The sequence below is a fragment of the Poecile atricapillus genome, chromosome W (genome assembly GCF_030490865.1).
Source record: "Poecile atricapillus isolate bPoeAtr1 chromosome W, bPoeAtr1.hap1, whole genome shotgun sequence".
NCBI classification, from domain to species: domain Eukaryota; kingdom Metazoa; phylum Chordata; class Aves; order Passeriformes; family Paridae; genus Poecile; species Poecile atricapillus.
The window spans coordinates 19,555,641-19,572,795 of NC_081288.1; the positions used below are offsets into that span (position 1 = coordinate 19,555,641).

Here is a 17,155-nt window from a genome sequence, read left to right on the forward strand (position 1 = left end):
ATATTTATGCTCGCTTTCCACATGCAACTTTCACACAAACACCTTTTCTGAATTAGCCTAACACTACAAGCGTAAGTGTAATTTTTTTTTTTTTTTCTAAATGGCTATTTCTAAATAGATATTCTATTTATTTAGCCATTTCTAAATGGTTATCATTTCCACAAAAGCCAGAATGTTGACATCCAATTCTTCCATAAAGAGCTGGGAATTTTTAGTTTTCTAAGTGCTTGTAAAATTCTAGAAAGTCACGGTATTACTCTAGGCAGCTGAGAAAATGTAATACTAATACTAATACTAATACTAATACTAATACTAATACTAATACTAATACTAATATTAATACTAATAATTTATTTTTATTTAGCTAAAAAATCACATTGGTATCACTTTTAGTAGTCAGTGGTTTATTTCATTAACAATGAGTACCGTGAGGGAAATGATGTTGTTACATTTCCTCTTCGTTAGTATCAGCCCCTAATGCATCCAACTCTTATTTGCTTACTAGGAGAAGATTTCTCCTTTGTCAGCACTGCAAAGTCTGAGCTGCTGTGGGAAAAAAAAAAAAAAAAATCTGCAACCTATTCAGCCTCTGTCCCCATCAGCAAAGCTTTGGGCAAAGTTCTTCTCACTTCCAGTGTGGCACAATTAAATACCCTGACGCTTAACCCTTCACTGCAAAGGTTTTCTTGAAGGCAATTCCAGCATCCAAAGGAAAATCAGGGACACCCTTTTTACTCATCCCTTGTGAAGCCACAGATGGAGTGAAGTTCCGGGCTTGAACTTCCCAGGGTAAAAAAGACAGGGACATATTGGATTGAGTCCATTGGAAGATAACCAAGATGATAAGCTGACTTAAACAATTGACATATGACAAAAATCTCAAATGAATTGGCTTGTTCAGCCCTGAGATGACAAGGCTAAGGTAGCGAGATCTTGCTGCTATCTTCACCTATCTCATGAGAATACAAAGAGAAGATAGAAGCCAAACATTCTTGAAGAGGTAGGTACAGGATATAAAGTAACAAATAAAAAGTTACAGCAGTGAAATTTTGATTAGAAAGAAGGACTTTTTGTTTGTTTTGTGAAAGCAGTCAAACATCAGAATTAACTGCCAGAAAAAGTTGTGGTTTCATCACACTTTGAGATGTTCAGAACTTGACTGGTTGCCCTGAGCAGGCTCATCCAAATTAGCCCTGCTTTGATCAGGGATTAGATCATGTATAACCTCCAGAGGTCCCTTCCAATCTAAATTATTCATTGTTTCTACAATTTTATAACTTTGATTTAAAGAAATAACAGAGATTATCAAAAGTTAATTCCTTGAACTTCCATTTTCTATGACCTGCTCCTGAACAGAGAGATAAGCTTATAGAAATAAAAGGTAACTTGTTTTATGTGAAGTTTGCTTTAGTCATGAAGAACAGAATAATGTATCAGTGACATACATGCATACCCTTGTAAATAAAAGAAGGTACTTAGATGTGAAATAAATAATGAAAACTTTAATAATGAAAGAAAGGAAACCTACAGCCAAAAGGAGATTTGTACTCTGTGTAAACAAGTCCAGCCTGCTTACGTAGTATAGGTCAAACTTCCCAACCATTATTCACCTTCTGATTTGGCTGAGAGAATTTGTCAACACTGAATCATTCCTTGGCTCAGTTTTCAGAGCCAGCTCCTTGTTTAGAAATTGCTAATTGTGTTTACTACATAGTGTCCAAGGAAAAGGCATTTCCACAGAATGACACCCTACCTCAGCACCAAAAGCTGGCCCCCAGGTGACTTTCCGAGGTCCAGCCTCATTGGGATTCATGAGCAAGTACCAAAGAACTGGCAGTGTGTGTCTGACTTTGCTTCCCCTCCTGCTTCAAGTCCAACAATGAATACAGTCAATAATTTTTGGGTTTCCCTGTCTGCACACCTCGTTTGACCTCGGGAAAGAACAAAATAACTCTTCTTTCCTTCTCCTTTCCACTCCATCCTCCTTCAGTGTAAATACAACTAACTCATAAACAGAAAGAAAATCAATTGTCCAATTTTCACCTGTCACTCCCAGATCTCTTGTGTCAGTTCCATAACTTTTTCTAGGCTGCTATATATCACCTTTATTATTTTCTCCTCAATAGACTGAGTCCTATATGATGGTATTTTATATTATTGCTTGGCTGTTGTCTGAACTAACAGCTGTTGTGTATGAATTGTTCAGGATTACACAAAGGGAATATAGCAAGTAGGAGATCAAATTTGTGTTTTTAAATAAAACCTGCAATGGAACCAATATGTATTCAAGTCTCTTTCTTGGATTTTTATGTTGTGTTTGTTCTTTGGGTTTTGTTGGTTTGGTTTTTTATTTAGATAGCTGAATTAATTAGATTATTTTTATTCTAGACTGTTTGTGTACTGTATGATTTATACCTTATAGAATACCAACAGTGTATAACTCACTGCAGCAATGAATTGCAATTTATTTATTGAAACAGATTGGGACACTTTACCAATAATATAGGACGTCAAAATAGAATTTAGCCAGTAAGCAGCAAATTGCACTTTATCTCAAAGAGAATAACTGGACTAGAAAAGGCACAGTTCATTGATCTAGCAGTCTTCCTACACTTTAACTCATTATCATAGGATGATAGGTTCACAGAATCATAGAATGGTTTGGGTTGGAAGGACCTTAAAGATGTATGTAGCTCCAAGCCCTGTGCCATGACCAGGGACAATTTACATTAGACCACATCGCTTCAAGCCCCGTCCAGTTTGGTCTTGACACTTCTAGGGGTGGGGCATCTGTTAACTTCCTTGGGCAACCTGTTCCAGTGCCTCACGACCCTCACGGGAAGGAAATTCTTCCTAATCTGTGCATTTTCATACTGCCTCCAGTCACCTGGAGGTGTTCGAGACTGGATGAGGCACTCGGTGCCGTGGTGTGGCAGGCATGGTGGCGCTGGGTCACAGGTCAGACTGGACGAGCTCAGATGATCTCAGATTTGGTTTTCCGACCAAATTATTCTGTGATTCAGACTGGCGACAGTCGCTGCAGAGCAGCTCCAGCTCCAAGGCTGTTTGGGATGCTGTTTGCCAGGGGGGATTAGGAAGAGCGGCTGCCTGCTGGCAGACAAGCCTGACTCACACAACAGGCCGCATGTTCCATACGCAAAACATGTGGCTTTGGGAAACAGATGCAACCGCTGAGTGCCAACATATTAATTAACCACCACGTCCTTTCTTTCATGTCTCCCCGCTGCTGCTTTGGAAGCATTATGATAATTATCCGCAGCTCAGAGCCTCGGGGTTTGCAGAACAGCTATTCAGACACGTGGTTCCCTCAACGGAAGCAGACTCCTAGGCCGGACCCCGCGTCCCGGCCGTGTCCGGCTGAGCTCGGCACGGCCGGCTGGTGGCGGGTCCGCCATAGGCCGCGTCTCCATGGCAACCGCGGGGCCCGGGCGGGGCGGCGGAGCTCAGGGCGCATGCGCAGACCTCCCTTTCCCCCCGCGGTACCTGGGGAACGCGGGGACGCCGGCGGCGCGCGCATGCGCCTCGCGCTCCGTGTGCCGCCGTCCCGCGTGGGCGTCGCGGGGGCCGGGCACTGGGGGCTGGACACGGGAACCGGAAGCGGAAGCGCGGCCGCGCGCGAGTGAAGCCGCTCCTCGCCCCGGCGGGACCGCCCGCGCTGCCTCGTGCCCGGCCCCGCCCCGCGCTGCCCGCGCGCCTTCCCGCGCTGCCCCGAGCCCGGCCCCGCCCCGCCCCGCCCGGCAGCCGGGGAGGGGCTCCCGCCGCCCGCGCCGCCGCCCGCGCTCCCGGCAGCTGCCGCCGGCCCCTCGGCGCCTCGCCCGCCCGCGTTCCCCCGCCCGGCGGCCGCGATGTCCGACAAGGAGTTCATGTGGGCCCTGAAAAACGGAGACTTGGATGAGGTGAAGGACTACGTGGCCAAGGTAGGAGGAGGCGGCGGGGCGGGCGAGGCGGCGCCGCGGGCGGAGGAGGGAGGGAGGGAGGGAGGGAGGGAGGGATGTGCGCGCAGCCCCCGGGATGGGGCCGGGGCGGCGGAGCCGCGGCCTGGGCGAGCACCGCCGCTCGCTGAGCTCCGTGCGGAGCTGAGGGCCCCCGCCCCCTCCTCGGGGCCTCTCGCTCCCTCGGCTTCCTCCTTCCCTCCTGCCCCCGGCCGCCCCTCGAGCCTGCCCCACGAGTTATTCCGTGTCACTATGTGAAACTTAATGGACTGACAGCCAAGATCCCGCTCCTGCCTCGCTGATCTTGTGTGGATTTGTGCCTTCGGTCTGGTTATCCTTCCACTCTGTGCCTCAGGGCTCGTCCTTAATAGGATGATGCTAAGCTACTGGGTGTGCTGAGGCTTACTCCATTAACCTTCTGGGAAGTGTGGTGATACCTGGTCAGGGCGAGTGCTGCGGGCACGGCAGACACCTGTGTGATGGCTGAACACTCCTCAGGTACAGGGAAGGATTTGAAAGCTGCATTCTGTCCTCATTCGCCTTCTGTCGTCACTGAGGTTTTGTGGGAAAAGTACATAAGGGCAACATTCTGCTTCAGTGAATCCTTACTGTTGAGGAATATTGTCTGGGAACTGTTACATCAGAGCAGAGGTGTACATCTAATTTACCTGTAATTATTTAGATCTCCGAACAAATTAATGATTGTCTTTGAGAGCTTGACACATGCTGACACAACTTGCCATAATGATTTAAGTTCGTTCCACTCCAGTTGTCAACTTTCAAACTTGTAGCGCTCCTGGCAAAAAGAAAAGTGTGCAAGTGCTTCCAGCTGCTTAAGTGCAAAGTCCAACAGCTTAGCCTGAATAGTCTTCTCTTGACTGTTCCAGCTAAGCTTCTGGACTTTGCATCAAAGTGGCTGTGCACTCACATGCTCTGCCTATAAAGTTCTAGAGGAAATAACTGGGAATAATGTAATTATCCCACTTCGGCTGTTTGCTAAAGGTCGTGTACCTGTGTCTGTGTAATAAAGTTGAGTAATATATTGGTATGTCTAATATCTTCTCAGATTTAGGGACTTGCAGAGTGTGTCAGCAGCATATTTGGATTTTCTCTACAGCTTTTAAAGGATTTCCATGTCTAGAAAATTCACTGCACACTAGTAATTAATGGTTCCTTGTGTATGTTTAGCTGAGGCAAAAGCTTTAAAGCTTTGGCAGTAACTGTCTTGGTTCAGTTTATGTCTACAAGTTCACCACAGTACTAATTAGAAAGGTTTTTTTTGTATTCCCATTCTTCCCGAGTGGCACTGCAACTCATGTAGCAAATGGATTTATGTGATCACTCTCTATCTACTTCAGTGCTGTGTCTGATACTTGGTTCCATCTGCTACTGAAAGAGGCTTGAGCCAGCCTGGATGCTGCTGTAGTAAAGAGCTGAAGGCTATCATCTAACTGCACTAATGAGGCAGAAATCCTTAAAAGAGAGATCCTCACTGGGGTTAGGTGATTAGTGTAAAAGGAGCCTGCAATCCTTAAGCACTATTACATTGTAGAACTGCTTCTAATGTAGAAATTTAATAAACTCTGGGTGTTTTCTGTTGATTTGTGACCTAATCTTACTCACACTTTTCTCCCACTTGCAAGTATACATTGTGACTTCAGCTGTTCAACAACCTACAAGAAGTCAAATGCTTTCAGTCCTTTTTGTTTCCTTGACAGACTGTGGGCTAGTAAACTCTTAGGCTGGGTTCCTGTAGAAAAAAAAAGCTTATATAAGCAAGTTTTGACTGATCCTTATCCTTCCTAGTGGTCTGTAAATAATTTTTGTCTTTTTTTTTGTAAGTTTTGCAGAGGTGCAGGTGGGTGTGTTTGGGAAGGTAAACGAAGCAGAGGGGGTGCCTTCAGGGAAGAAAAGAGTACAAGAATGAGTTTATGTTTTACTGTACAACAGGAAATATACGTTGAGGAGGGGCAAAAGAACTCCCATAAATCATCTGCATGTAGGAGAAGCCTCAGCTGGAACTTCACATTCTCAGTTCTGAGATTAATGAAATATGTGAAGGCAAATCATGTTTTGGTAGTTAGAGTTCTCAGGAAAGTATCTGTTCTGTGCTGTATGTTCTTTCTGGCTTTCTTCCTTATCAGTTATACGGCTTCTGCTCCCTGCTGCTTTCCTGCCCTAAGTATGATTTAATGCTCAGGAATTTTACTTACATAAACTTTGCAGTGGCAGAAATTTCCTCTCCCTGTAATGGGGGAGGCAGTCATATATCTTACAGTCTGCATCTTCATAAAATTCTTCCTTGTCTGTCTTCCTGAAACTTTTGTTTCCCAACTTCTCATTTGTTTTGTTTCTTGTTCCAGTCTTATTTCCTCATTATTTGTTTGGAAACAATACAGCCTTTAACTATAATCTTGCAGTTTTGCCCTAATTACCACATGAAGGATTTGACCTCTGATTTTGTTTCATAGCTGAATGGCAGTGCTTGAAATGCTAACTAGGTGACCCTGGATAATTTAAAAATAATAATAAATGGAAGTTATCAGTGGGACTGTAGGAGTTGAACTCTCTTATTTCTTCACTTGTGTGTAATAAGCTGTAGAGGTTGTGTCTTTGGAATCACAAGTATCTCTTTTTTTCTTTTTTTTATTTGTTTTATCTGAGGTTTGGCTAGTAAGTACCAAAAAGAAAGAGAATGTTTTAGCCCCTTCAACAGTTCCTGGACAAAGAAAGGATACAGAAACATAATCAAGGGTCTCCATTTGAGTTATGTGTTCTTCTCCATAGGGATCTTGCATTCTCCTGAAGGTACTTTCTTCAGGAAAAAACTCTTCATAGAAAGAGTAGTTCTGAGGGGTGGCAATGAAACAGGCAGTGCTAAGTGATACTGCTTTGTTGCGTAGCAAAAGAGATCTCAACGTTGCCAGTCTGCATTTGGAAGATACTGGTGGCTTCTATTTCATGAAAATAAGAAAGATTATTTTTATAGTTTGAATAGTCTTTAAGACTTCTTTCTGGTTTTTTAAGAGACATCATATTAGCATCTACATTTCTCAACTTGCAACACTGTCAACTTTTTCTTTATAGTAAATGTAAGTTTCTCATGAAATACTGTATCTAGTGTTATGCCAGAAGTACAATGTCAGCTATTTTTATGATAACTAGATTAAAAAGTACTTTTTACTGTTTGCTTTCTTTGATGTTTTCCTTTTTAACATAGCCAGCATATGTTGGCTTCAGAGATGCCTACAGGAATCCAAGGGATTGAAGGAATTCTGCACTCTTCCCACGTACATCCACTCAAATTTTTCAAATTCCTCAAGAAAGCAGAAACTTCCATGGGAACAGCTGAATCAAATGTGCAGTTTAATGGGTGAGGAGGACCCACGCAGCTGAAAGAAATTTATCTCCCTCAAGGTAGGGAGTGGGTTAAAAAGTACTAGTTAGAAGAAAAGCAAGTTATATTAAGCCTACAGATTTTCTTAACATTATGGTGTTTGCTCTTTTTCCTTTTCTTTAGCCTTCCTCCCCAGTGGAATTAGATAAACTGTGCAGTTGCTTAGAGAGGACTTCTCTATCAGCATGTGCACATAGCATTTCCAGTCAACAGTAGATTTCTGAAGCCAAGTACAATTTTTTTATTCACTAGGCATAAAGTTATTTTGCAAGATAAACTTAGATTTGCAGGACAGGCTTCAATAACTATTTCTTCTGAAGTAGTTTCATCTCCCACAGCTTAACTGAGAATTCCCCACTTTCATGAGCTGCTTTAATCCCTTACATCGTTTCCTAAACCTACCACTGCTTACAGTTAAGTTTGGTAAATCAACTAACCTAATACCATAAGAAGATAGGACAGGCAACCAAACTGGAAGCAGCAGATTTGTACTGCTCAGAGGGCTGGGAGGTTGAGGTGATGGTAGGCTGTGAAATGGAGGTTTCTAAAAAGTTGTCTAGTAGGCATTTCTGGTATGGAGTCCTATTTGTTTTTTAAATAATGAAGCAAACAAAACCAAATTCCTGGAGGACCTCCAATAACTCATGTAGACAACAGTGACCACCTGTGTGTTCTTGACAAAACTGGTGCTGCAGTCTTGCAGTTCTTTAGGATGTAGTGAAGTTTGAATACACATCTTGAGAAATGCATAAAACTTGACTGCTGCTAAACTTACTACAGAGGCTAAAATTAAAAAAAAATGTTTAGAAGTTTTTGAAATAGAAGCAGCAGTCAGGGGTATAGTTAAGTGTTGTGAAAAAGAGAAGAGGCGTATATATCTGCAATAAGAAAGATTAACATGGAGTAATAAATACCTTAAAATTCTTGGGGGTAACCTCTGCTCTTTTCAGTGTCCATTCAAATGACTTCTACACCTTCAGTTACAAACTAAATGAAAATTAGTACTTAAATGGTTGCTATATATGAGTGGATTACTTGATTTACAGATAAAGCACACCATGGATACATGGATACATTGAAATTCCCCTTGTCTCATCATGCTGAAGTGCACATTATTATTGTGGCTGCATTGATACCTGAATTGCCTCTGGTCAGGTAACAGTTTTCGTGCTCTTGAGTGACAGCCTGGGGGCCTGTCTGGATTACAGTGCAGGGCAGCTATACCTCACTAGTTTGTCCAGGGGCATATCAGAGCTAGCCCTGACCTGGGAGCTGCTGGACTGAGCTTATTCCCTGTGGGGCCTTTTGGATATCTCTGTATTGTAACTCCCCGGTGTTATGCCAGCACTTTTACTATGGGTTTGTCTTTATCTGCAGATTCTAGGAGTTCTGTTGTTTTCCACTTGATTACTGTTGAGTCTGCTGAGGTGTGATTGATAAAAATAATTTTTGTTTTACTGCATGGTTCTAATTGAAGTTGATGTTCAATTTACATTTTGCAGATTTGAACATGATGACCTAAATCCTTCTTTTATGGAACAAGATAATTGTTTGCTGCTATAACCTGCTGTTAGCAGGTTCCATATTCATGGTGGAGTTACTCTTAACCAGAATCCCAGGAATGTACTAGAAAAACTTTCAGAAAAACACAGCACAACTGTCATTTCTTAGTAGTGTGTACAATAAAATCAATGAGGTTGTTGAAAACCACCTTTTCAAGATGGCTAATTAATTTCCTCAGTCTGATCCAAGAGAGTCTGAGGACATGTGGCAAAGAATTATTCAGAGATATTAATTAGTTTGTTCAGCAGTTCTTAAGTAGTTTATAGGAGCAGCATGGAGTAACGAACTTGCCTGCAAACCTGGTATTGCAGGGGAATGTGTGACTCACTGACTGAATGAACATCCCAGGATTCTCAAATCTCTCCTTTCTTCTTTGTGAAGATACAGATAGAACTGATTCTTCAGCCATTTCAATTTGAAATGTAAATAGAGCTCATTCCAGCTGTGATCATTTGAATGATCATGAATCTGGAACTGCTAAATGTAATATTTTCTTTGAGATGTTGATGTCAGGCTATGGTGATTTTGTTCATTGAGTTTGCTTCTCTGCTCTGAAAATCTTGGTGGCTTTAGCATATTGCCTAAGTGATTCATAATTGACCTTTCTATGCTTAAAAAACCCAAGTTAAGTACTTCCTTGCTTGAGTCTGTCTGAGTTGTTCTTACTGTGCTGACTTGTCCTGTGCCTAATGGGTGTTTGCTGCAAAAAGTAGAGTTACTGAGACCAGATTGTAATAAAACATTTATTTTAATTTTTCCTTTTTTCTTTTTTGCTGATATACGAATGTATTCCATTCCCTAAATTGTAAGCAAATTTTATCTCTGAACTGTATCCTGTTTTGTCCAAGTTTGTGGTATATAGCATATTCATCCCTAAGTATGACAGTCAAAGTTGGGAATAGGTTATGAATAACAAGCAGAGAATTCAGTGGTGTGAGGAAAATACTTACTTCTACTACTGTTCTTTCTCCCATCGCTTATTCTAACTGCAGTTTTCACTCTTGCATCAGTTTTATCTTTAATAAATCCTTGTCTTTCAAGCCTAGCTCAGTTAATTTGACATCAACAAGAAGACAGGAGATGAGCTAAGCTTTCTAAAACTCCAGGAGAACAGTTCTGCAGTGGTATGGAATAATGTTCCATAAATATAAATAAATAAATAAAATTCCATTTGGAATAATATGTGGAAAGTTGTGTTAGATGTGAAGATCATGCAGTGAATGTTGACTTGGGTATCATGGCATTGGTGACTCATGCAGGCCACATAAGTATAAAATACTGAATTAGTGGATCTTGCAGCAGTGTCAAAATGCATAAATGAGTATTCCTTTGAGTAGTTCTCAATAGAACAAACAACTTCTGTGCTTTGTCTGAAGGACCATAGCCATAGCTGGTAAGATATCAGGACTTGAAGGTCAAATATTCTACTTAATTTCATTAAGAGCATTGTGGACTCAGGGTTCTCATGTCCAAGACTTTTTATGTCTGATCAAAGGTCAGAAGAGAAAATTTAGGAAAGATGCAGAAAATCAGGAGATGTATATGATTGTATTGCTAAAGTCATGGGGATACAGTTCTATGTGAAGCAGCAGTTGAGTTTAGCGTGTTTTTTATGGCTTTATGTTTATGCTTGTTTGAACTTCTGAATATGTGTCCACATAAAAGTTTAAGTAAAGTTACTTCTTTCTCCCTAATTTTCCCACTTCTGAAGCTGAAGGTTTGTGCTACATTATGCCTGATTTTTTGTCCCCTCCATAGCAAAATGAATGTTGAATTTCCCAATACAATTCTGTAGAAAGAAGCAGTTGTCCTTTCCATAGACAGATCTATTGCTAGGACAAAAGCATGAGTTGGAATTAATAAGTGCCAATAACTGACCAGTTGGTTATACAACAGTTGTTTTTCTTACAAACTGCAGTTTCAGCAGTTTTGAACAATTAGATGTTTTTCTGCTTTAGCTCATTATGAGGAGGGGTAGGTACAAATCTGCACAGTTAATATTAAAGTGAATTTAAAACCTTTATTGAATGCTGGGTAGCAGATTAACTTCTCTTTATAGTATATTGGTGTTAGATCCTATGTTGATTGTGACCGGTGATGGCAAATTCTACAATTACAGGCCACAGATGGGAAGGATACTTTAAATTAAATGGTTAAGGAGCTGCTATCTGTAGTGCTGCTATTTTGACTTGGAATGCAGTCAGTACTAGTAAGTCCTATTGAACAAGCTATAATGTCCTAATTCTCTATTTGATTGGAATGTACTTGAGTGTGTTGTGTGGGGTTTTTTGTTGTGGTCTTTCATTTGTTGTTTTGGTTTTTTTATCTTTTTAATAAAGAATAGGGTAGCAAATAATCTGTTTTCCCAAAAGCAAATGAAATCCTGATGAGGACAAGGAGGAAGGGAAAGAAAAATACGGTCCTGAAAACTCATAATGCACATGAATATGGCTTTGAAGTAGTTTGGGGGACTTGGGATTTGGTGCTTTTAGCACTTTGCCCATTTTTACAGTCTTAGTATTTCTTGCGCAGTGTAATTCTGTAGCTCAGTTCAGATACATTGGCTGCCAAGGGCACTGCATTTCTTCAAAGAAATAATTCTTGCGTCTTTCTTGCTGCACCAGGAGTTAGAAAATGGTCTGAAGTTTGCCTTTGCTTGCAGACATTGCTGCCTTCCTCAGTGGTTACGGGGTGGAAGGGAAATGGCGAAATCCTTTTCTCGGCCTTCAGCTATGCTTTGGAAATCAAAGAGAGTAATTGCTTGCAGTGGCTAATAAGCTGAGCAGACCAAAACATCACTAGATTGGTGTTCTAGAGGCTGCCCTGTCACACTTCCAGCCAAAGTTCAGAGAGTGTTCCGAGTCAGTTTGTACAACAGAATTGTACACTCAGAGTTCCTGATGAGCTAAGATCAAGTTGTAATAATTATTGCTGAATGACTCCGGTCATTTATGAACTTGCTTTTTAACACACTTGTGACCTATAAATTAGTGATTAGCTTCAAGCAGGAAAGATGAGCTGTTAGGCCATTTGAGACAATACAGAGAGAGCTGTCCATAGAACAGCTACCATCAGCATCTCTCATTTAAACTGATTTGTTAATGACACTATGAAAGCAAATACCATAGGTAATAAATGTTTTAAACGTATTTTTCTGTTTGTTCAAAAATACTCCAGTGCTTGATTCAGGTAATGCAGTTGAAAGTAGAAAATTTCAAGTCCTTAAATAAGGAAGAGGTCGGGAGAGTTCCTGTGAGGTGAGATCTGCATTTCTCTATATGCCCTGTGTTAAAAAAACCCAAACAAACTGACAGCAAAAACCACAGAATCCTTTCACTCAAGTGAGGTGTTTTTGAGAATCTTTATTTCTTGGATTGCTGACTCCTCAATAATTTCAGTAATGCTGTTAACTCTTTCTTGACTAAAGTCATGGATATTTAGCATGGTTTAAAAAACTTGAATTTGGCTTGTGACAAAAACAGTAGTTGTCTGATATTTAAATTTATCTTGGGCATAATGACTATAAATATAATTACTTTCAAAATAGGGTCCTCTAATTAAAGTGTAACGTGAAATACAGTCTTTAGTTCCATTCCTGTAACGTGTTAGTAGACTGTATTTACTAAAGCATTTTCAACAGTAATTCCTGGAAATCTGGAGAAAATAGCTTAACTTTTGTAGGTGGATTATTTCAAACTTAAAAGTGCAATACCATATTGGTAAGTTTTAATGAAAGTATTGCAGTGAAGATGAATACTCCAAGTGTGTATAATTAGTTTAGGGAACCATTCTGTAGATGTTTATCCATATGTTTTTAAGAATATAGTGCTTAGGAAGCGGCGGTTTTTATAGATGTAAAAATAGCTTTTCTGATCTAGTTTTTTTGCTTCCGTGTTTTGTTTTTGCATAATTCCAATCACCAACTGTTTCATCATGTCAACAAAACTCTGCATTAAGTCACAAAACTTCTAGAACTTACTAATTCTGCTTTTGACATTTCATATATTTTTATGCATTGCTGAATGAAGAAAATGTAAATATAATGTTCACATGAAAATAACGCCTGTTAATCTTATAAGAAAACCTATTTAGAAGCTAAGCTTCATTGCTTTGAATTTCACAGAACACTTGATTTTGCCTTGGACGTATCTTTAGTTCAGTTTCTGGAGAAGTAATTCCTGTTTATAGTGCTAAGCCCCAATTAAAACACTTAAATTCTGGGGTTTTTTAACCATACCAATAATCTTTGGGAGATACATTCACCTTCCTCTTTATTCTCTCATATCTACCTGATACAGTACAACCTGAGGTTTGAGAATTCACATTTATTACTGTTGTGGGGGTATTTTAATTATTGTGTCTTTAGATCATGCAGAGAATTCAAAACATCAAGCTGGCATCTATTGAAACTGAAACCCAGAAGCTGGTGCTGTGTGTTTGTCTCAGAGGAAAACATCCACTTCCTGTTCATTCCTTGGACAAATATGTACTGAGCAGTTTAATACAGAACTTGATGTGGGCTTCTTCCAGAAACTGAAAGTGTTTTAATTGGGAGTTAACAAAATGCCTGGTAATGTCTGGAATCCTTTGTTCTATTGCTTAACTTTTGGAGCAGTTTCTGACATGTTAAGCTTGAGAAAAAAAATTCCTTTTTGCAGAAACAGGTGGTGTTTTGTAGATTTTTCTGTATTCATATTGTCATCTGTTGTCAGTTTGCTGATGGTCTAGTACTGAATTACTGAGGCAAAATTATTGCTCTGATTCCTGTTTTATGTATGGTTGATGGCTTCTGTTTAGCAATCATCTGGCACCCATGTGAGCTGGAATATCTTCTGGTTAGTATCTTAGTAATATTTTAGGAATATCTTCTGCTACCCTTAGAGTGGGTATAATCCAAATTACATCATCCAAAATGCAGTGGGAAAACGCGAAGTCTGGCCCGATCACTTCTGGAATAAAAAAATTCAACCCTTTCAGGCCAGCTCAGTGTTGCCTATGAAAATGGACACTGCACTATGTTCAATAGATGCAGTGCTTAACACATCTCTTTAGATAGGTTTATGTCAACTTAAGGTATAAAGTCATTAGATTGATCTACAGTTCTTCAGAATTAATGGTTAAAGGCTTTTATTGATGTTTGTGCGCCCTGTATCAGGGCTGACAGGTGAGTCCCGATCCTGTAGCTGAAGCATTTTAACTTTAATTCTGAATTCTAGCAATCTTTCTAAGCAGAGACAGCTTGGAAAGTGTCTTACCATTGGCTGTTTCAGTTGATGATCCAGAATGTTTCATGCACTAACATTCATCAGGTAAAGAGGTAATCTGAACAGAGAGTAATGATCCCTTGGTCTGCAACACTTCGCTCTGTCAGAACTGGTTGCTGCCATTACTCTGAGCTGTTGCCTGAGAAACAAACTTATAAATGGAAATTCATAGGAGCTGAGAGGAACTGCACAACTGAGCCCTTCATTCCTGTTTCATCACTTGCTAGTGCAAGTAGTGAGCGGGTTACATTATTTCTCACTCAAGTCTTGCACAGACCAAGGATTTTGGGGAGGGGAGAACAGCTCTTTTCAATAACACATGTGTTTGGCACATCTTTGAAGCTGGGATTGTAGCAGGACCTTCTAGAAGCTATAGCTGGGAAACAGTTGGTTCATTACTGTTCTACAGAACAACTCATGTATCAGGTTTGTTTGTCTCCCAAAATGCTGATACAACTGAAGCACAGATGGCTCAGTAGTTCAGTTTATTTAGCAGTTGTTTCTGGAATTGTATTCGTTTGACTGAGACAAAGGACTTCAGATTGCATTTGATTATGGTGGATAAGCTTGTTTACCACCAACAAAACCTGAAAAGTATGCTTGTTAAGCACCTTTTTGTTGGCTTAAGCCAGAATAAGTGTAGCAGTGCTTTAAAAGCTTTTCAGAGTACTTTAGATACCATATGAAGACAGGCAAAATTCATCATCAGGTTCATAATTCATTTTCTTAACTTTTATAGACCAAGGATTGGTGTTATTATTAGCAATTAAGGCTTCTCCTAAAGTAGAGAATTGCAAAGTAGATACCCATTTTTTTTACATGGACATCTACATCTGTCTGCTCTGGTTGTAGAAATTGCTGCAAAATGAGAGAGCTGGAGAGACATGCACTATCCTCAGAACTGAAACTCCTTTTTGATAAACTGATGAGGGTCTTCTATGGGGAATGTTGTGCTGAATTTTTTTGAGTAGCCTTTTTTTTCATATTTTTAAAAGCAGATTCTCTGTTGGCTATTGCAGGCTAAACTAATAGCAAATACTAGAAGTGAATCCAGAAAAAAAATGAAAATTTGATATTCATGTTTGCAGCCTCTTTAACAGGGGTTTAACTTTCTGTGTTCAAGTTCCCTTGTCGACATCTGTTAACTTGGATTTGGTTTTTGATTGCTATTTCTACAGGATTTCTTGCGGATGTTTTTTCTATTTCTGTTTGTTTCTGTAAGATGTGGTAAGAAGTGGTAAGGGGGAGGTGTAAAATCAGCTTGTCCCATATATTTCCCAAAGCATACAGGGTAGAAGGAAGACATCTGGGAGAAAATTCCTTTTTGCTTCAAATTATAAAATTTAGAGGACAGGGAATAAAACACCCAGAAGAGTTGAAAAGATGTTATTGAATACCTCTGAGGGTAAACACGGAAATAATCGTTAGGAAGGCTTAGCTAATTCAGTCACTCTCTGCTGTTAAACAAAAACCAACAAACTTCCAGGTTGTCTGAAATTCTCCAAGTGGACAGTGGTTATCCCACAATAAATTTAGGTCATTTGCTTCAGGTCACTTGTCTGCAGACAGCTGTAGTCCACTCAGGCTATGGTTGGAAAGCTCCTGGAATGGGTGGAATATGCTGAACCACTGAGCAGCAACAGCAGTTGTCTCTGTACAGGCTGAATGAGGCTGGGTTACACAGATTTTTTTAGGTTGACTGAAAGTAAGTAATTTTTGAAAATACAGGGGATTCACATGAAAATTTGGATCTGGCACAAAATTTTTGCAGTTGCCATTGGAAACTGCCTGCTTGAGTTGATAACCTTGGCTCTGGCAGGATCTTATCACAAGTTTTTAACTGAAGAAATCAGCTTCAAAGTCATAAGTAATTCACAGCTTACAACATTAATCTTTTTACTTTCCTTTCTGCTCTTTGGGCTTAACCCACACTTGAGTTACTAGTTATTTTACCAGGTTCCACTCTTGCTCTTGGTTTGAATATCAGTGACTATTTGTGAAACATGGTCATTTTTCTTATGAATCAGAAGATAGAGGCAAGAAAACCTGAGACTCAATAAACATGCTGAGCAGAAATGATAAAATACTATTGCTTCTTCTTAGACCTCCTGCACTGTTTTAGTAGTTTTTTCAATAAAACAGGCTGAGTGGAAAAATGAAATTTCTCTTTTCCGTCTTCTCTGCCTGGTTCTTATGATGCCTCAGTGATAGCAGACCCATGTCAAGTGTTTTTATCCATTTATAGGGAAAAAGAAGTATAGAAGCTTAAGTGAAACCTTGCACTGACTTGTTCTGAGCTGGTCATTTGAATTGTTCTTGCTCTTAGTTAAAACAAATGGGAATGTGAAAACAGCACACTGGACTAGCGTTATGATAAAATACACAAAAGCTGACAAAAATTATTTCCTTGTTTAAAGTACTGGACTGGTGGTTCAGTTACCTTCAGATTTGTATTAAGGAGAATAATGTGAGAGTCTGTCTGCTGGATCAATGTACAGCTGTTCCAGTTCCTGTCATAGATGCAAATATTTAAGCTCTCTACCCAGCAGAAACTGCTTCAGGCTGGTGCTCATTTCAGTTACCATAATGAAATATTTAAAGGAAATTTTATAACCAGCTTGGAAGAAGAAATTAATTTATTTTCTCTGCTAGTCAAAGGTGTTTAGAGTAGTGCTAATTTTACACTTGAAAACAATAAATATTTTTTTTGGAAACACCATAAAATGGATTCAGTAATTCATACCTAATGTCTTTTCCTATTGGTAATCTCCAGGGATGTGTGAAAGTGCTAGCATGGATTTTGGTTGGCTAAATCAGTTTGTCTTGGCAAGAATGAAAACTACTTCATCAAAGTCAGTGCTGCTTTTTAGACTCTGAGACTGTTCTGTGGGGTGGGGGCAAAAGTTGAACTCCAGCACTACTCAAAAGACCGGATGGAATGTTGTGGGATCACTGAAGGGCAGACCGGGTGACTGTTT

At 40.0% G+C, this 17,155-nt stretch overlaps 1 protein-coding gene across 1 annotated transcript in view; it reads left to right on the top strand.

The window, feature by feature from the left end:
• Window positions 1-3,739: 3,739 nt before the first annotated feature.
• The window catches only part of LOC131592008 (myotrophin), a 31,078-nt gene continuing 17,662 nt past the window's right edge, over window positions 3,740-17,155 (top strand). The window contains exon 1 of the mRNA XM_058863200.1: window positions 3,740-3,938. Within this exon, the coding sequence (XP_058719183.1) occupies window positions 3,867-3,938 (72 nt within the window). The 5' untranslated portion in view covers window positions 3,740-3,866. The remainder of the gene's footprint in view (window positions 3,939-17,155) is intronic.